Genomic DNA, 21,810 nt, shown 5'->3' on the forward strand with positions numbered 1-21,810 from the left:
TGGCTAGCTGTGGTGCACTAGCCCCCTTCAGGCTGTGTTCACACAGCCAACCCCAGTCCTCTCTCTGGGATCTGACCTCCAAAGCCCGAGCCTCAGCTCCCAGCCCCGACCTGCCCCAGCGGGTGAGCAAACAAGCCTCTCAGGCTGGTAAGTGCTGGTAGGCAGCAATCCTCTGTGAGGGAATCTCTCTGCTTTGTCCTCTGCACCCCTGTTACTGCACTCTCCTCCGTGGCTCTGAAGCTTCCCCCCCCCCGTGCCCAACCCCCATGTCCACCAGTGAAGGGGCTTCTAGTGTGTGGAAACTTTTCCTCCTTCACAGCTCCCTCCCAGAGGTGCAGGTCCCATCCCTATTCTTTTGTCTCTGTTTTTCCTTTTTCTTTTGCCCTACCTAGGTACGTGGGGAGTTTCTTGCCTTTTGGGAAGTCTGAGGTCTTCTGCCAATGTTCAGTAGGTGTTCTGTAGGAGTTGTTCCACGTGTAGATGTATTTTTGATGTGTTTGTGGGGAGGAAGTTGATCTCCATGTCTTACTCCTCCACCATCTTGAAGGTCCTCCCTCCCATATCCCTTTTGATCACATCCCAGTGGCAAGGATGTAGCTACACAAAGCTGTGAGGTTGCTGGGAAATCTAGACCCTAACTGGGCATCTAGTCACTTAACTAATAGTCAGCAGTTGTATTTTTAAGTAGGGGATCAGTAATATTGGATTTAGCAATCTCCAGCACACACTCGTTCTCACCTTCAGGAAACATTTATTGAGTAGCTGCTGCAGGAGAAAGCTTAGATTTTGGAAGTGGAAGACATGTAATATGTGCGAGTGTGTTTCAGTAGTTGTGACAGCAACATGTGAGAGGATATTAGGAGCCAAGATGCTGTGAGTCCCACCTAAGAGAGGGCTGAGGGTGAGTTAGGAAGGACTTCCCAGAGGTGATGCTTTAGCAAAGGTATTCTTTGGCTTCCTCTTTATCTCAGCCTCTCATTATGGTGACACCAACCAAAATAAGCTGCAGTCAGTGTCTTAGTTTGGGTTCTCCCTAGGGCAGAGGTGTATTAGTCTGCTAGGGCTACCATCATAAAGCACTGCAGACTGAGCAGCTTAAACAGCAGAAATCTATTGTGTCACAGATCTAGGGGCTGGAAGTCTGAGATCATGGTGTTGGCAGGGTTGGTTCCTCCTGAGGGAAGGCTTTGTTCCAGACCTCTCTCCTGGGCTTGTAGATACCTGTCTTCATGTTCACATGGCATTCTCCTTCTATGTGTATGTCTGTGTCAAAATTTCCCCTTTTGTAAGGACATTAGTCGAATTGGATTAGGACCCACCCTAATGACCTCATCTTAACTAATTACATCTGCAATGATCCTATTTCCAAATAAGGTCACATTGTGAGGTACTGAGGGTTAGGTTGTCAACGTATGAATATGGGGGGCATAACTCATTCCACAACAGGAGGCTTGGAAGAAAATCTGAAGCAAAGAAGCTGAGAATCTCCCACAGCCTGAGCTTGGGGTGGGAGCAGACAACAGGCATAGAGCCATCCACAGCTGTGCTGAAAGCCAGGAGGGCCAGGGCGATCTCCTAACATCCCATTAGGAAGGCAGTTTCTTCAAAGATGCTTTTTTCTCAAACCACTTCCCTGACCTGGACTGAACTTTCTCTAATGTGCTAGCCCTCCAGGGGAATTGGAAAAACTGACAGGGTCAATGTGGGTCTCCGTAACACTGCCAGATACATAGTTTAGCCAGCAGGCTGGTGACTGAAAACACTTTGGACAGGATTAAAAGCCTTCAAAGTATTTCAAACAGTAACTACCTGCTGTGACAGCCAGTAGGGACAATATGTTATTAGAAGCACCATCTTGCAGGTGAGGGAACAACTAAAGTCTTCCAATACCCAATTAGCAACAGCTAAAAAAAATTTTTTTAGGTGTACAGAGATTGAAAATCTGTGCTTAATAGGACCTCTTAGATATTAACTTTAGTGGATGAACTAAATTCATTCACCAAATATGTTTTGAGAACCTACTGTGTGCCAGGCACTATTCTAGGTGCACATTGGTGAAGAAACAACAAAATCTTGTCCTCTTGAAGCTTACCTTATAATGCAACTTGTTACCCCCCTGCACTTAATTATGGATATCACTTAACTGATAATATTAAATACCCCACCAAAATCAGTATTTCAGACAAGAAAAAGGTTATAGTCAAAAAATTATTCTATGATTCAATTCAAAAAAATTATAATGGTATTTCAGTGGTAGAACTATAAGTGGCATTGTGATTCTTTACTACTTTTCTGTGTTTTTCACATTTTCTTTAATGGACTTGTATCCCTTTTATATTGAAAAATAAATTAAAAGATAAGGGTGAAATCCAAGAGGCTCCTTGTCTAGACCAGAAAAGCTAGATAAGTTTTAACAAAAAGTACTCCTAACAGAATAAAATATATATATGTATGTATATATATACATACATATATATATATGTATGTGTGTATATATGTGTGTGTGTCATTTCAACATGTAATCACGTAAGAAAATAAAAAGTACTCTCAGCAGGCCTAAACTTTGGAGGTGGACAACCTTGAGTTCCAGTCTCAGCACTGCTCTCTTATTAGCTGTGTGACCTCAGATAGGTCACATTTCTTTCCTAATTTTATTAGTATCATAATGTAGAAAAATAATGCCAACCTTGACCTCCCAGAGCTGTTGAGATAAAACAGTCTATGTAAGCAAATCTGAAACAGTGTTCTGCACATGGTAGGTACTCAATGTTTGCTAGATTGAATTGGGAAAGACCCACTAAGATCAAGCCCAGAGCTCTCATGCACTGCTAGCTGGAATGTAAAATAGTACTACCACTTTGGAAAATAGTTTGGCAGTTTCCTAAAAAGTTAAGCATATACCTTACATATATTCCCACCCTCCCACTCTTAGAGATTTACCCAGGAAGAATGAAAACTTATGTCCAGACAAAGACTTGTGCATAAGTGATCATAGCAGCCTTATTTATAATAGCTCCAAACTGGAAATAACGTAAATGTCCATGAACAGGTAAATGGATAAACAATCTATGCTATAACCATCCAATGGAATACTACTTGGCAATGAAAAGGAATGAACTATTAATACATGCTACAATATGAATAACTCAAATACAATTATGCTAAGTGTAAGAAATGCATAAAATAGTATATACTGTATGATTCTATTTATAAAAAGTTGAGAAAATTCCAACTAATCTATAATGACAAATGACAATTCATTTACTTCTTTGGGATGGGATAGGGCACAAGAAAGGGAAGGATGGAAGGATTACAGAGTGTCAGTTAAAAACTTCTGGGATAATGGATACGTTCCTATTTTGACTGAGGTGATGGTTTCATGGATGTACCAAAGATAATGGAACTGTACACTTTAAATATGTATATTTTATTATATGTCAATTTCCCCTCAATAAAAAATGTTAAAAAATAAAAAGATCAATCCCAGCACTTCCTTCCCAAGAGGAAGGAAGATCTACTACCTTTCTTTTTTTTTTTTTTTTTCCTAGTGCTCAAGGTTTTTATTGGGGGACTGGTTACATGGGCACCCTCTACCTAGTACAAACCAAAATTGTAGAATCCCAGAAGGAAAGCAAGTATTCAGCATAAACCAAATTGCACAAATAATCGAGGCACAGAGAGTCCCTCTTATCAGTTAGAGTGTAGGCATCCTTCATCTAGAACGTACCAAAATTCCATGTTCCTAGACAGAAGCTGAGAGCCCATCTTGCAAGCTGGCATTTCTGATGGCAGCTATAGGCCTCCTAAGTATGTTAACTTTTTTCTGCCCACTTAACTAATGAGTTCTACCACCTTTCTTAATCAGTCTTAGACTCTCATAAGGGGAACAGTGAGTTAGGTGACCAGTTGATTTTGAGAATCCACACACGTATTTCCCCGTGAGCTGTGAGAGTGGATTCACAGCAGGGGAATAGGTTTAAATTTCTCAGGGCAGCCAGTCTGAAGTTATTAAATTTTTAAAGAATTGTATGGATTTCTGTCCAGAACCACAAGACAAAACTGTAAGATAGGGGTCGGAGGAGCTACATTTTTTGCCTGTCGAGAGCTGATGTAACAAGCACGAACATAAATATAAAATGCCTCATCAAAAAATTAATGCCCTAATATTCAGGAGGCTATTTTATCTGGGTGACAAATTTCAGATGATAAAGAGAGCTGCAAATGTAAACCACGCTAGTTGATGTGTTTTATTTTTAAGATAAAGCAATGATATTGATGTCACAGTTAAATGTAAAATAGTCAAAGGAGAATCTCTTTGTTGTTTTACAGAAAAGACTAAATGGTTTTGCCAGGATTAACAATGACAAATAACAAATCCCAGGAAGCAGCAAATGAATTTCAGGACCAAAGCAAAGGACTAGATTAAATAGAGGACTACTCTAACACCCAGAATCAGAAAGAGAGAATTTGTGCTGAGGGACTAAAGGATATGATTTTGTTTCAGTCTTGGCTGCCACCAGAGGATGGACCCCAGAAGCCCTAAGATAGAAGCAAGAATTCTGGGTTGTTTTGCTAAATATTGTTGGGCATTTGAAAACATAGAGATATTACTCATTAGTGGGATACCTTCGCATTATTTAAAAATCACATCACTTCAGATTTTTTTTTTTTGTACTTTTAGAATGACTGAAAAAAATTAACAAGTTTTCTCTGTAACATGTTATTAAAAGACACTGGTTTTCTAGGTCATTTTAGACTTGAGAAAGAATGATTGCTCAAACCTCAAAGTCATGCAGTAAGCTTTGTTACTTCTAGCCTGGCCAAAGTGGTATATGAGAAGCTCGAATCATAGATCCAAGAGTGAAAGGGACCTTGAAGAATATCCAAGGAAATTATGGGTGCCAGGGATGGCTCACTAATCACAAAAACAAGGCTTTGTTTAGCCAAGCCCTATGACTCCAGTGTTTAAACGCTAAGCCATCACACAATATTAAAAATTATGGCAGGTTTTCAGAAAGGACTACGAGGCTATGGGGGAATATAAAACTTAAGAGCGAGGGGTTTGGAGAATAAGGCAATGGCTCTACCTTTCACAGATTTGACCTGTATACATAAACCCCAAGAGAAAGGAGAATAACATTTATTGAGCACCTGCTGTTACCTTGGCACATAGTAGAAGCCTAGATAATTAAGTTAGCATGTGCTCCCACAGAACATAGGCTGTTGTAGGGAAAAAACACACAAGCAACTCTAACCCAAGGTCTCAGAGGGCAGCACATCAATGCTATAAGAAAACGACAAAGGGCTCTCTCTGGTGAGTGTGCCATTTCCCTCACCCGAGAGGGATGGCTAGCTTCTTGACACCCTTTCTCTGGTTCTGTCGTCTTCTTTTGCTAGGTATCCAGATTAGTTCCTTTACTCAAGCTGACCTCACTTCAGGACGCATTCAGTACATCCACTCCAGCGAGACCGAGAAGCATTCAGATGCCTTCGGTTTTACGCTCTCCGATGGCGTCAACGAGGTGGGTGAGGAACTTGCTTCCCTCCTTGATGGGTATTGATGCAGCGCCATCTTCTTTGATAGGAGGGTGCTGAGCCACCGGTGCTGTGAGAACTTCATTCCCCTCTGCTCTCAGCCCAGGACAGAGGCAAAGAGAACTCTTATCTTGCCAGAGAGAACTCACTTCTGGGTTCCTGCTTGGTCAGTCATGCCAGGAATGGTGTGAAAGGGAATGCAGAGAGGGCCTACCTTCTCCCCGGGTGGGTGCTGGGAACAGGTGACCCACCTGCACTTTTCTGCCATGTAGGTGACTCAGACTTTCCACATTACTCTTCGTCCTGTGGATGACTCGCTGCCCGTTGTACAGAACTTGGGGATGCGGGTACAGGAAGGTGTGAGGAAGACCATCACAGAGTTTGAGCTCAAGGCGGTAGATGCAGACACAGAGGTAAGAGTCCTCCTCTGGGTTCTCCGGCCGAATGAGAGGCTGATCTAGTGGCATCTATTGCTTTGCAACAGTGCATCCTGAGGGTAGGGTGGGATGGTGAGTGTAGTGCAAGCATCCTTGAAGGATTAAAAAACAGAACATACCATGGCCTGCTGGAAAAGAGAAACTAAATACATTTGAAATCAAGTTGTTTTTCAACCCTTTCTGAAACCCTAAATACATTTATTCTTTCCTATGATTACATGCAACAATCATTTTAACATGCTGATTTTTATTATGACCCACAGAAAATTAGGTAGATGACATTTCATATAGTGTTTTTATTACTCCCTATTAGTGAACAAGGAATTCCTTCACCTATACACTTTTACCTCCTTTACTGAGACTAATTATTGCAGTTTGAACATTCTTGAAGAACCAAGCTTACACAGTAAAATAGGGCATGTAGAGACTAAACTCTTCCTCTCCTAATGCTTTCTAATTAAAGTGTCGAACATGCTGATATGATTTAGCTTCCATCAAGAGTACCACGCACTTATTAATTACTTCTATATATGCCCTTCCCCGTGCCAGCATGCATTCATTTATTTATTCATTCTTTCAGCAAATATTTATTACCTGCTAAGTTCCAAGGTCTGCTCTAGATGCTAAAGACAACACTGTGAACAAAACAGGTCAAAGTTCCAGCCTTAGGGAGTTTACAACCTTTGGTTAGGGGGGAACAGACAATAAAGAATGAAAGAACATAGAATATCATGTCAGATATGATAAGTGCTAGGAATAAAAATAAAGAGACAAAAGCAATAGAGATTGATGGGTGTGCTGTTTCAAGCAGAGTGGTCAGGGAACGCTTCTCTGAGGAGCTGATATTTGAGCAGAGGTAGGAAGAGAAAGAGCAGGCTCTGCAGTTTCCTGGGAGAATCCCTTTCCAGGCAGAGGAATCAGGAGGGCAAAGGCCTTATAGTCAAGTGTGCTTGGAACATTTGAGTTGCGACACAGCAGCCAAGAGTCTGGACCCCAGTGAACAAACAGGACAGGAGAAGGATGAGGCCAGAGAAGAACCATGGGACCAGGTCACAGAGGGCCTTCTTGGCCCAGGTCAGGCCTCTGTATTTTATTCCAAGTTGGTGGGAAATCATTGGAGAGTCCTGAGCAGGGTTTTCTACCTCTTTATTTTTCCTTCTGCATGTCACCCTGGAAGCAGCCGTTGGAAATGGGAAATTTGCTTCTATTCAGATGCATATGAGATTCTATATATAAGAGTTTTGGAAAAGTGTATGTGGGTTGGGGGGAGGGTGAATGGAAAGGAAATGAGTAATTTTAAAAAGTCTAGTTCTTAATCATCCTAAAGGTTAAAAATTCAGGTTTTCCCTTATAACCCTTAATGGGCAAATTTAAATGTCATCTTAAAATGGAAAGCACCAGAATATAAGTTCGATTATAGAAGCCAATATAATTTCTCTCCTTAGCTTGATTTTTGGTATCTATAAAGAAAATGCAATCTTTATTTTATAAATGTCTTTAGGTTTGGCTGCCCTTGACCACCTGTGGCCATCACTCGCACCTCTGGCTTCTGTTACAGAATTCCCTTCTCCTCTTGCCTTTTGCCTCCTTGACAGGCCGAGTCTGTCACATTCACGATCATGCAGCCCCCACGCCATGGCACCATTGAGCGAACCACCAATGGGCAGCCCTTCCAGCACACCTCCACCTTCACCATGGAGGACATCTATCAGAACCGGGTCCGCTACAGCCACGATGGCAGCAACTCCCTCAAAGACTGGTTCACCTTCACCGTTGCTGACGGGACGAATCCCTTCTTTATTATTGAGGAAGGAGGAAAAGAGGTGAGGGGTGAAGACTATGGAGAGGGAGGCACAGCAAAGCATGCCAGAGGCTGTCTGGAGGCAGAACATGGCCTTTTTAGACCAAGGATAACATTGTTTGAGTTTTGGTTCTGTCACATACTAATTGGGCCTTGGGCAAATTACTTACCTTCTCTAAGCCTCAGCTTTTCATCTGTAAAATGGGCACAGGAATGATCACCAGCTTCAATTAGCCTAAGGATCAACGGAGGTAATCCATATAAAGTGCTTAACACTGTTGGCAAAGAGTGAGTGCTCAAATAAGTGATAGTTATTGTTACTATCACTGCTATTATTTCTCCTCTTCCTTTTCACTCACCCTTTATTCCTTTCATTTTTCTTTCATCTGGTTTTTCAATAATATCACATCGTTCCAAATTGTCTCCTGAGCCAGCCAGAGTTTCTCAATCTCATGAAGAATTACGGTCAAGAGTATGGCTTTTGCATCCAAAAAGACACTGATTTAAATTCTACCTCTGTCACTTACTAATTGAGTGTCTTTGTAAGTCATTTAACCTTTCTAAGCCTCAGCTTCCCTGTCTGTAAAATGGGGATGATATCTACCCTCCTTATACACATGGAGCATGTAGCCCAGTACCTTACACAGGAAACGTAGGAAACATCTGATAAACTGTGGCTGTAATCATCATCATTGTTCTCATTTTAGGACCAGCTTGTGAAACAGGTGAAGATGATTTTCTTTTGAGGTCATGAAGCTGTTAAGCTTTTCTTCCTTAGGAGAATTGCTTCTTTCTAACATTCAGATATTCAGGAAACTAAGCCCCCTCCCACTACCTTCCCCACCATTTTAACTCATTTTTAGCAGATTTCTTGTAGTATCATAACCCTCCCCTGGGAATAACTGCAACTCTGGAGAAAGGTGGACTCATGGATACCCCTGCATCTCACACAGTTATCTGACTCAGCAGAGGCAGTTTTAGTGAGCATGTTATCACACCCTGCTGTTTATTTCCAGGATAACCAAGGGGTCAACTTCTTAGGCCTGCAGAGTTTTTTCCCTACTTTGATGATGAATGATTCTTTTCCTGACAGAAAGATCCTCTGGCATGCTTTAGAAACAAACAGCCTGTGAGAAGATCATTCTCAGTTGGCCAAGGTGTCAGTGGGATGACTCCTGGGATTTCCCTGCCGTTTCAGCACCTGCACTGCATCTCCACCTGGCAGGTCATCACGTTCATTTTCCCTCTCCCAAACCGTAACTGCTCCCCAGTTAGTTTGACTTTCAGAAGAGAAAAAAGATTTCAGAATTAATCAGCAAGAGGGTCACCTCCATGATAAACATAAAAGGTCACAGCAGATCTCCAGAGGGACTGTGTCATGTTGAAAATGGAAATTATCTAGAAGGAGGGTTGTAGAAGATTGAAACACCAGCATCTTGCTGTCCTGTATGCCAGCTTGCTGTATCTGCTCAGAAACGGGGAGGTGCTGGATCAGATTCCCCATGTATGTTGTGAATGTATATGTGTGTATCTGTGTGAGAATGAAGTTATAAACTGAAATTTCTTTGCATTATTCCCACAAACACTTTTATTCTTGATTTCTTCTGCCCCCTTTCCCCATGTAGACAGTTCTCTCTCAAAAAAAAAGGAAAGAAAAACAAAAGGAAATCTTCCCATGAAACATCTTTTCACATCTGGCAGAATCCTACCTGGAGACTTTGACATTAACATTTTAATTATGAAAATCATGAAAATTTTAACAAGTTATTGAAAGGGGAATATTTTGTTTATTGTTTCACCTCAGGGCAGTATTAAACTCAACTAAAGAAGGCATAGGTGTGTGAAAACCAACTTCCATAGCAGGTGAAATTCCAGCAAGAGTTCTTATATTGTTTCTACTTTATCCATCAACATTCTCCCTGAAGTCTCATGCCAAGTGGTGATAAGCAATGGAAACTTGCTCAGTTGCCCATTTTGAAGTGTCAACAGATTTCAGGGGTCCCAGTCTTTGTAGGTCCCAGACCTGAAGTATTTCAGATATGTGTGAATGATGAGTTTCCTTTTGCTTTCACCACAGATCATGACAGCAGCACCTCAGCAGTTCTGGGTAGACATCCTCCCAGTAGATGATGGCACCCCTAGAATTGTTACCAACCTGGGGCTCCAGTGGCTGGAGTACATGGATGGCAAGGTAAGGCCTTTCCACCTGCCGCAGACACACTAACTGACTTGGGCTCGATCCTATTCATGACAATATGAAGAGAACTCCTGTTCAACTCATGTTTATCCCTCCCTAAGTGAGCTGATTTGTTAAGATTGCTGAGCTCCGTGAGTTTGGTTAGAATTGTATTACAGTTTAAGATATTCTTACAAAATGACCCCAAAATATAGTAGCTCAAACAAGATAGAAGTCTTTTTTCTCACATAAAGTACAGAAGTGGGGAGGCTAAGGCTCCACATGACCATTCAGAGATGCATATTCCTTCTATCTTATTCTTCTGCCATCACTGGGTTGTTGCTACTGAGAGCATAGCCAAAGCTCTTCAGCTATTCATCAGTATTCCAGCCCATGGGAAGAGGAAAACAGAAAAGTAGAGGACAAGGAACTTCATTTTAAGCAAGTGGTGCAGAAATTAAACACATCATTGCACTCATATTCTTTTGACAAGAAATTGGCCCTATGGCCCTATCTGTTGCATGGGAGTGTCTAGCTGGGCGGCTAGGTGCTCAGTTAAAAGTTTGTTAACGAGAAGAAGGGAAGGATGGATTTTGAGAAACATCTGGAATATGCCACACATGAGAAGGAAGTGAGGTTTTTTTTGTAGGTGAGTATCCTCAGAGGAATTCTAGAAATTTACATTTTTTTCTCCTTTTCCTAACTCTCAGTTTGGTCATTTTAAGACATGTCATAATTCTCACCTGGTAACCTGTCAAGCATTAAATCCCCATCCCCACCCAAGCACACACAGTTCTTCAGTTCAGATTGGAAAGACTTTTGTGTGTGGTATTCCCTCTAGGATGTGGATTTTCTCATCTCCATGTTGCAGGTTTGTTGGTTGTATATGTAGCAGTGAGGCTATAGCTTTCCACTGAACTCATTGGGAATTTTTAAATATATGAAACAAAATTAGTACAGATTCCACTTATGCCCTGTTTGATATTTTTCTCAATACTCAGAACCATCCTGTTCTCTTCTTGGCACTCTCCAATTGGTCTTCTACCTTCAACTCTTACCCTGCTGCCATGACTCTTATCAAAGTTACCAAAGACGAAATCACCAATTTCACCAAATCCAAAGGTCACTTACATGCCCTTATTTTCCTAGGTCTAGTAACATTTAATACTGTTGACCACCCCTGTTTTCCTCTCAAACCTTTGCTCTCACTAAATATTTGTTGGGTGAATAAATGAGTGAATCAAAATTGAGCCAGTATATGTGGGCAATGTTGGGATATCATATATTTATCTTACTCAATTTCAAGCATTGTAATCAACTTCTATAAGGTATAAAGTGGCCACCTTCCCTGTATTGTATCATTCTTTCAAAGTTCCAACCTTCTTTCAAGGCCACACTCAAATCCCACCACCTCAAAGCCCCCTTTCCATAATCCAGATGGATTTCCGTAGTCTCTCCTCCCCAAAAGTGTGTAGCACTCTTTTCGTATATCCCATTACAGCTCTTGCCATAGTTACCTTGCTCATAAGCCTTTCTTTCCCAATAAAGTGTGAACATCAAGGGCAGAGGCTGGGATGGTTTCTGTCCTCATAACCTCTCTATCATAATCCCGACAAAGTTTACCAGGCAATAAATGCACTTAGTAAATCATTGTTGAGCTGAATTACATCTGAGTCAGAGGGTCTTGTTCCTGCTTTATTCCCATCTCAGGAATTAAATGTAATGGGTTTCTATTCCAGGCAACCAACTTGATCACCAAGAAGGAACTGTTGACCATGGACCCAGACACAGAAGACCTGCAGCTTGTCTACGAGATAACCACAGGCCCTGAGCATGGCCACATGGAGAATAAGCTGCAGCCTGGAAGAGCTGCTGCTACTTTCACACAGGGTGGGCACTCTTAGAGCTGAGAAGTGGGAGAGGTCTATTCTGACACCACTCTCCTTATTTCCCTGATCTTTCTCACAACTACTACCAGCTACTTAGCCCCAAGTAACCTATTTACAAACAAACAGATCTTTTAGTGTCTAACCATCCAACTTTGGAATTTTACTTCTCCTGATTTTTTTTTCCTGTTACTCTGAATTAATGGCAAAAAAAAAAGGAAGAAAGAAAAATTTTATCTTTACCAGGCTTCCTCAGCTCCCAAATTGCTTTAGGTTTGGCCAAGTTTTCTGGAAAGGATCACGTGATACTCCTGGGTTTTCTTTCAAAACAGAAATAACCACCAGCCTTTATGAAAGATCTGTGACCCTTTGTGGTTTACTTTTTATCTCTAAGCGTTATAGATTTTTTTTAAGTCTTCAGCAAAGAAAAAAAATCAACATGGGTAGATTGCTCAACAGAAATAGTTTCCTGTTTGGAATCACATCAAGCAGACCATTTTGTATTTTAGTTGCTTATAAGCTTTTCACAGTCTTCTAGACTTCTTTTTTTTTTCGGTACGTGGGCCTCTCACTGTTGTGGCCTCTCCCGTTGCGGAGCACAGGCTCCGGACGCGCAGGCTCAGTGGCCACGGCTCACGGGCCCAGCTGCTCTGCGGCATGTGGGATCTTCCCGGACTGGGGCACGAACCTGTGTCCCCAGCATCGGCAGGCAGACTCCCAACCACTGCACCACCAGGGAAGCCCTTCTAGACTTCTTTTGAGGATGCACCTGATTGGGATCAGTCGTTGTACAACTGCATCTTACAATTTATGTGCCATATTTCCTTTTTCTCCCTGTCCTCAATCTTTTGTTCTCTCCTAGCCACATTTTATCTGTGCCTTGTGTGGGGGCTGTTTTAATCCAACTCCAGCTTTTCTTAGTAGTACATACCTTCCAAAGAACCTTTATTTTGAAAGAAGTAGGGGTGGGTATGAGCATATATGCACAGCAGATGAGCTCAAAGACTTCTCTGTTGGTTCTAAGATTTGCCTTTCACATTCCATAGACATTTATTAAAGTGCTTTTTTGCCAAGACCCTGGGATTCTCATTTTACAACAGCATAAGGGTACTTCTATACATAAAGACGGGTCTTTTGTTTACACAGGATCTTATTTTAAAATCTGGCAGAAACATTTATTTTTAACACTACTTACTATCCCTTTTTGTTCTTGGGACAATAAGTTTTGTCTATAACCCATTAGAAGGATAAACTGGGTGTGTCAGTAGGAATCTGTGAGGCTGTCTGTACATCCCCGGGTTAATTCAGTGTCTTTTTTCTCACAGAGGGCGTGAACCTGGGGTTGATTCGTTATGTGTTGCATGAGGAGAAGATCCATGAGATGATGGATAGTTTTCAGTTTCTGGTGAGAGACAGTAAACCCAATGTGGTCAGCGACAATATCTTCCATATCCAGTGGTCCCTCATCAGCTTTAAATATACCAGGTACAAGAGTGATTGGTGTTCATTCTTGAGAAATGAATCAGGAAAGCAGAGGAAGTAAGGATGAAGCACCTTGTGGGTCAGCTCTAATCATCTGATGATGATGGTGGGGTGATAACAAGAATAAAAATCATAGTTACACCAAATATTTCTTGAATACTGTATGTACCAGGCACTGTAACAGGTACTTGACGTATGTCATCTTGTTTAATACTTGCAGTTATGAGATGAGTACTATTGTTGCCTCCACAGCAACAGAGACAGAAATAGGTTAAGTAACTTATCTGAAATCACATAACTAATAAGCAGTAAAACCAGGATTTAAGTCCAGTGATCTTAACCCTTGTGCTTCACTTCTTCTCCTGAAAGTATTTGTCCTTCTGTCTTCAAGTTTAAAAGATAATCCAGCAGAACTGATAGGGAAAACAATAAGCATTCAGAAAAATAATCACTGGCCCACAGTAACAAAGTCTTTGCCTTCTGTCTACATTCTCCCTGTTCTCAAGCTCCCATTCTCCCCCTAGCTCTTTTGGTGTTCACAGAATCATATATCTTTAGGGAAGAATTCATAGCTTAATATAGACAGCTCTTCAAGATGATGTTGTAGTCTGCTGGGGAGTTAAGAGGCAAACAGAGAGTCAGTCACCAATTGGTAAAGCAAGGTGCTGATTGTATAGATTAGATTATAACAAGGATTATAATTTTTGTGGGGGAAATAATTCTTTAAATCTACATTTGGGACTCACTATTCTAAGAAACCAACCTCATGATAATTTAAATGAAAATTGGAACTTGGGAGGAAAACATGCAAACTTGATTTTAAGTGCCCCAGATGTAGGCTATTCTACTATTACATACACTTGGAGAATTAGTGTATGTATGTATGTGTGTGTGTGTGTGTGTGTGTGTGTGTGTGTGTGTGTATATATATATATATATATATATATATATATATATATATAACACTTTGCTGTTATTTGCCTCTTACTTGTAACTCCTTCAAAATTAAATACACCGAATAAAACTGATGATGTTTTCTGGACAACCCTCTAATGCTTAATGGACTAAATAATACGGAGGGTCCCCAAGCTGGCAATGAAGACTAACCTCTCAGAGGCACTTTGCCTGCAAGCCTCACAGCAGTAAGACCCAAGCCAAAGTCCAATGGCCATACTCAGTGATGAAAAACAAAACCCAGCTCAGGCCTCACTTGCTTGTGGCTTTTTTCAATAATTATAATAATAAGTTATTTCTCACAGTTCTAGAGGCTAAGAATTCCAAGATTGGGATGCCAGCAGATTCAGTGTCCAGTGAGGGCCTGCTTCCTGATCCATAGAGAGTTGAGTTCTTGCTGTAACCTCACATGACAGAAGGAAGATGGAGCTCTCTTTTATAAGGGCACTAATCCCATTCATGAGGGCTCCACCCTAATGACATAATCACCCTCCAAAGGCCCCATCTCTAATATTGTCACAGATGGGATTAGGGTTTCAACATATGAATTTAGAGGGGGACACTTTCAGCCTATAGTACCTTGTCACTCCCCCATTGTCATAAAGCTCCATTTGCCTAGACACCTTTCTTACCTTGGCCCAGTTCTCATTTTCTTACCTCTGGCGCTGCCCTGACTCCTTTAAACACTTCCTGGAGATCTGGCCCAGTCACTCCCCACTTGAACCAAGTCATTAATTGGCTTCCAAGCAGCTTTCTGCCGCAGGAACTCACTGACCTATTCTAATTACTCTACCACACTTGGGAGAAAGTATTTCTTTGTGTTCTGAAATATGGAGTGCATGGCTCTTATGTGCTGACCATCTTTCAACTCTCTCTGAAAATGGGGCACATATCATTCTGCATCCACAGCTTCCTTGGTCACCTGGTTCTGTGACTGTCCCAGGTGAATGCATTCCCTCAACTTACAACCTGACTTCTTAAAGGAACCAAACTGCCTCTTCTTGGAACTGTCTGACACCAGTAACCAACCAGAAGAGACAGGCATTAAGCATGTAGATCCTTCACAGCCCTTTCAGAATTTCAGAGATTGCCTTTTTGTGTGCTTCCAGCTACAATGTCAGTGAGAAAGCGGGGTCAGTCAGCATCACGGTGCAGAGGACTGGGAACCTAAACCAGTACGCCATTGTCCTGTGTCGCACAGAGCAAGGCACTGCCAGCTCCAGCTCCAGGGTCAGCTCCCAGCCTGGACAGCAGGACTACGTGGAGTATGCCGGCCAGGTAGGTGGGTGTGGGGGGCCTCTGACTCCTGAATTGCCAGTGGGCTGCAGCCAGGGCTGAGACGTGGCTGTCAGCAACTGTGGCACGTCTCCACTTCTTTACGCCAACTCCCTGCCCATCAGCACCCTTCCTCAAGTCACTGTTCTGCGTTGCCTTCCCACAGTGCTTTCTTCTTCACAGTCTGTCTAATCTCCACTGCAGTTTTAACTGCTGTCCAGCTTCTCAGTCTTTACATTTTGCTTCATGATCAAGAAAAGTCTCCAAGGCACCATGTTGTACACTCAGCCTTGGTATCCTAACCCTTCCTCTCTACCGCCCTTTACCTGAAGGGTAGGGAGACTAGTTGGGGAGCTCTTGGAATAGGATCCATGAGAGATGATGGGAGCCTATACACATTATATATAAATTAGATAATCAACAAGGACCTACTGTATAGCACAAGGAACTATAATCAATATTTTGTAATAACCTATAAGGGAAAGGAGTCTGAAAAAATAGATATATATGTACATATAACTGAATCACTTTGCTGTACACCTGAAACTAACACAACGTTGTAAATCAACTATCCTTCAGTAAAAAAATAAATAAATAAAGTGAAGGTAGAGACAAGTGGGTGGATTCAACAGACCAGTAAGAATTGACAAGATTCAGCAGTGGATTAGATAGTGAGACAGAAGGGAGAGATGAATGATGATGTCCCTAGCTGGGAGGGGACACCAAAGAGGAACAGGTCTGGTGAGGGGGTGATCTTGACTCTGCTTTGGACATGTTGAGTGTGAGTTGCCTTAGAGACAATAAGTTGACAGCTTTATGGGTTGATAGGAGAGTGCAGAGAGGAGTTCTGGGGTAGACACACACACACACACACACACACACACACACACACGTTTGCACATCTCTATGTTACATCAGTGGTAATTAGCACCAGGGTGTGAATGAAAGAGAAAAGAGAGTGAAAGCAAAAGAGAAAGGACCTACTGTATAAATAGTAAACTCCTTTAGGGCAGGATGCCCTGTATGTGTCAGATTTAAGTATTGCACAATACCTGGTACTTATTAGGTATTTATTAAATGTTTTTTCTAAGTAGTTTCATTATTCTTAGGGCATCATAAATCTCTGTAAAGAGGAGTGGACTCTCTCTTTGAGGCATTTCAGCTGGACTAAGCTAAGGCCTCATGTCAAATGTATTTTTTTAAACTTTTATTGAAATGTAGTTGATTTACAATGCTGTGTTAATTTCAGGTGTACAGCAAAGTGATATATATATATATATATATATATATATATATATATATACACATATATATATTCTTTTTCAGATTGAGTATTGAGTAGAGTTATAAGATATATACATACGATATATATATATAAGAAGATATAGAGTATAGTTCCCTGTGCTATACCATAGGTCCTTGTTGGTTATCTATTTTATATATAGTAGCGTGTATACTTTAATCCCAAACTCCTAATTTATGTAAAGTTTAAATGAGGAATTGGAATAGATCAGATAAGCTAAGGAGTCTTTTCGCAAAATAATAAAAAAGAGCACATACTTGTGGTTTTTAGGGAGAGACAAAAGGCAGTGTGTTCTAGACCTAAATAGAGACCTATGAGTGTTTCATTTAGTTGGGAGCATTTTAAAATGTGGAGCGTAATAAAACTTAATTTGATTAGTTGATTAGATGTGGAATAGTAATTTTCTGTTGATGAAAATTACATGTTTTTCAGATTTGTGTGGCCCTAGAGGTTTAGGACTAATTTTTACACGTTCTAGCTATCTCAGTTACACAAAGTGCAGTCCAGGTCCATTGCCTGTCCACTCAGTTTTAAACTGATCCATAGCCCTGGTTCCATTTGAAGGTTTTATCCTCAGCTTTTTTTGAAGACAAAGTAAAACCAGAATAAATCCATATAAGTTCACAATTGTATGAATATAAATTAATTTCTCTATTTTTTACCAGGCTAAATTAATTCACATTATGAATCTAGCACATCTTAATGGCAAAAGATTTAATGGTAAAGTTAAAATTCAATCTGGCTTGTTCACAATGTAACTTTCTCTGAATTCAAACTCCGTTATTCAGTACACTGAGATTCTATGTCAATTTTGACCATACAAGTAATATGGTGATGATAATAAATAATACCTTGTATTTGTTCCACGCTTTAAAATATACTGAGTGCCTTCATTATACGTTGTCTCATCTAGTCCTGCCAGTAAGTATGTGAAATAGGTATATTATTTTTATTTAGCCGATGAGGAATCTGATGTTTGTAAAGTTTCACAGCCTAGCCTAGCTTGGAAGTAACAGAACCAGGACTTGAGGCCAGAACTGCACACTCCAGGTTCAAAGACTTTTCCAGTTAAACTTGCCACAAATAGAAGGGGAACTGAGTAATCAAATGACTCTTGCTATCCCAAGTGAGTTAATAAAGCAGAATACGAAGAGTTATCTATATGTTTTTCTACTGTCACCACGTGGTGGGAGACATCTTTGCCCTCCATGTCCCTATACGGTAAATCAGCCCCAGAGTACGGAGGAAGAATGGGAAGAGGTGATACAGCAGGAAGTAGGGGCTAGAAGAACCAGCTATTTCATTCAGTGCTTTGCCCACTGGACTTGGGTCCTCTCTTCCCGTGATGCTCTTGGGGAGTGTGGGGCAGGGAAATCTGAGGCACAGCTTAACTCCTTGTTGTTTCCTTTACGACAGGTGCAATTTGATGAGCGAGAGGACACCAAGTCCTGCACCATCGTCATCAACGATGACGACGTGTTTGAGAACATCGAGAGTTTCACTGTGGAGCTCAGCATGCCAGCATATGCCCTACTGGGGGAGTTCACCCAGGCGAAGGTCATTATCAATGACACTGAGGACGAGCCCACATTACAGTTTGATAAGAAGACCTACCGGGTCAACGAGAGCGCTGGCTTTCTATTTGCACCTATTGAAAGAAAAGGTCTGTTGGTGCCAAAGGTGACAAGGAGCTATAATAATAGCTAACATTTATTGAGTCTCTTTTATGTGCCACGTGCTCAGGTTCCATATTAACTCATACGTGGAAGTACTTCATGTGTATTAACTCATTTAAATCTCCAGAAATCCGAATAACTCTCCTACCTACAGTGAGTACTATCAGAAGGCTTCTCATCTCAGTTCAAGTTGTTAGTGCTCCCATTTATTCTTTTTTTTTTTTTTTTTTTTTTGTGGTACGCGGGCCTCTCACTGTTGTGGCCTCTCCCGTTGTGGAGCACAGGCTCCGGACACGCAGGCTCAGCGGCCATGGCTCACGGGCCCAGCCACTCCACGGCATGTGGGATCTTCCCTGACCGGGGCACAAACCCGTGTCCTCTGCATCGGCAGGCAGACTCCCAACCACTGCGCCACCAGGGAAGCCCCCATTTATTCTTAAATGGGACCAAAAGACTAGTTATATTTGGCTTTGCAAATGACTCATGAACCTGGGATTGTTAATCAATCACCCAATCCATAAACATTTAGTAGCCTCGGTCAAGGAGGGTAGTTACAATTTGTAAGAACTGGCTTCCTCTCTTAGTTCTTGGAAGACAGAAAATGTGTTTAAAGATTTTCCTACGTGAGTGTCCCATGTAGAGCTCAGATGAGAAATAAACTGTGTGTGAGAAATAAAGGGCAATTCTGCGGTGGGGGGGGAAATCAAAACAAAGATTGTATGGATTTATGATTGTGCAATATTGAGACTTTAAAACACATGGAAATTAAATCCCCATTCAAAGCCACAACATGACTGTAAGTGATGACGTCGGGTATTTTGTTGCATCTGCTGACTGCATGTTAGTGTGACAGACACTGCAGAGAGCACCAACCCTTGGCAATGCCCCTCGGATTACAGGCAAGCCCTGTTGATTGCTCTGGGCCAGCCAGCCAAGCCCAAACAGGCTGTCACCCAGGGAAGTGGCAACACTAATAAGTAAAGTCATTTGTTCAGGGAGGTGGGGTTTATTTTGTTTTGTCTTCTTCCTTTTAAACAAGCTTATTTCTCCCTGGGAATTAAAGTGCAGAAGTTTATTCAGAAAGGCAGTGAACTGTGCTCATAGCACTACCTTCAGGACACAATTACTTTGCTGCTTAAAGTACCAAATATGTCTCTTATCTCTCCACCTGCTGTGGTCTTAGGTGGTGGGCAATGAGTCTCGTGAATTAACAGAGCCCAAAATTCACAGAATAGGAAATCCATTTCAGGTTGTTTGTTGAAGTATCTGGGGTATATTAGATCCTCAAGTGGTTTATACCACAGGCTTAAGAAACTGCAAAGCAGGAAGGTTTCTTTGAACAGAATATAGAATATGTCAGAGAGAATCAAGCCTGTCAAATTGCCAGAGATTTCAAAATCTGGGAAGTGCTCATTCAAATGCTTTGGTTTTCTTGCCATTTGTATTTCAGGGGATTCAAGCAGCATTGTATCTGCAATTTGCTACACGGTCCCTAAGTCAGCTATGGGAAGTAGCCTGTATGCTCTAGAATCGGGCTCTGATTTTAAATCTAGAGGGAGGTCTGCTGAGAGTCGTGTGACATTCGGGCATGGTGTCACCATGTCCACCTGCGATGTCATGCTCATTGATGACAGCGAGTATGAAGAGGAAGAAGAGTTTGAGATTGCCCTGGCAGATGCTTCCGATAACGCCCGCATCGGAAGTGTGGCGTCGGCCAAGGTGCTCATTACTGGTCCCAATGATGCCTCTACTGTGTCCCTGGGCAACACGGCTTTTACTGTCAGCGAGGATGCAGGTAATGGAGAGCATCTCTGGGGTTCCCTCCTCCATCCCCTGATCCCTTCCTTGAACAATTTCCTCTTAGTTTTGAGAATGCCCTTAGGACATGAGAATGCCATTCCTCAGTGACACCGTTGTCAGTCTGAGGAAGGTAATACTAGGCATCAAGACCAAGAATGGAAGGTAGTGAAGAATAAGGAGTTCCATCCACTTGTCTTGCTCTGGTTACTGATGGCAGGGAGGGATCTGGCTTAGAGTTCACTGGTTGACCTCTGTGGTCCAGAGGGAGGGCGTGGTGCTAAGCATTTTCTCTTGTGAAGGAGGGGAATGCAACCTGTTGAGGATGGAGGTAAATTATTTAATGTACTGCTAGCTGTCAAAACAAATAAATGCAAAGTTTCAGTGTCTTAACAAATGGAACTTTCTCATTCATATAACAGCCCAAGGCAGTCAGTGGGCAGATTTCTTCCACCCAGGCCTCTTCCCTCTTTGGGCTCCACAGGGATCTCAAAGTCTTCTGCATGCTGCTGGCAGACATCCTGCAAAAGAGGCAGCAGATATGCTGAGTATCTGCTGATCTGAGCCCCCTGATCAAGACCTTGCATCTCTTTGAAAGTGAAATTCTGAGGGATAGTAAAAACTAATATTTTGGAGCACTTACTGAATGCCAGCCACCATGCCATGTGCATTCCATTCATTCTCATTTATATAGAAGAGCAAATGGAGTCCCAGAGAAATTAAATAAATCATCAAAGACCAGCTAATATGGCAGAGCTGGATTAGAACCCAGACCTTTCTATTATACCATGTTTCCTCTCCCGTACACCAAATGCCCAGCCATGACTGCTTGTCACCTCTCAGCTTATTGGCTGGAAAAATATGACTGATGGGCTTGTCATGTAGCTTTTCTCTGACCTTGATTGTGAAAACAGCTAGAAATTTACTCATGTATCATTAGGACCTTACAAAGTCTGTTATCACAGCGACCAGATGAGCTTCTTCCTAAGATAAGCAGTAAGTACATATGGTTTAAGTAATGTGTGTACCACTCAGATAAAATAGGGAAATCACCCAGTTAGGAACATTTAATTAGGAACATTCAGCTCCAGGCTCCATAGAGTCCCCTAGCTGGTTTTTCCTTAACTGGCTATTTTCTAGCTCATTCCTGAGGCCCTAGTCTCTGAGTTTCTTCTCCCAAAATAGACTTGAGATGTTTTTCAGTGGACCCACCTCTTCTCGGTCCATTGTTCTTCTCCTGTGAACAGTCTCCTCCGTGAAGCCGCAAAACCACTTTCCCCTAAGGGCTGTCTCTCCAGCACCACCTCCCTGAGGCCCTCCTTCAGGTCTGCTCTTGATCTTAATGTCAGTACAAAGACGGATGGTGATGCCTCTCAGCCTCCCTCAGAGGGAGCACAGGAACATCACTGAAGGTGGACTAGGCAAGCTAGCAGGCTGAAGCTGCTGCTGCTGTAAGGGAGGACATCGTTCTGAAAACCGCACCCATCT

General features: G+C 41.9%; 1 protein-coding gene across 1 annotated transcript in view; it reads left to right on the forward strand.

The window, feature by feature from the left end:
* Positions 1–21,810, forward strand: part of FRAS1 (Fraser extracellular matrix complex subunit 1) — a 461,640-nt gene that overhangs the window by 390,972 nt on the left and 48,858 nt on the right. The window contains exons 48-56 of the mRNA XM_081241677.1: positions 5,398–5,522; positions 5,808–5,948; positions 7,568–7,795; positions 9,851–9,964; positions 11,689–11,839; positions 13,161–13,320; positions 15,381–15,549; positions 18,266–18,512; positions 19,976–20,320. Coding sequence (XP_081097803.1) covers positions 5,398–5,522; positions 5,808–5,948; positions 7,568–7,795; positions 9,851–9,964; positions 11,689–11,839; positions 13,161–13,320; positions 15,381–15,549; positions 18,266–18,512; positions 19,976–20,320 — 1,680 coding nt within the window. The remainder of the gene's footprint in view (positions 1–5,397; positions 5,523–5,807; positions 5,949–7,567; positions 7,796–9,850; positions 9,965–11,688; positions 11,840–13,160; positions 13,321–15,380; positions 15,550–18,265; positions 18,513–19,975; positions 20,321–21,810) is intronic.

This window comes from Mesoplodon bidens, assembly GCF_964165515.1.
Source record: "Mesoplodon bidens genome assembly, chromosome: 1".
Lineage (NCBI taxonomy): Eukaryota > Metazoa > Chordata > Mammalia > Artiodactyla > Ziphiidae > Mesoplodon > Mesoplodon bidens.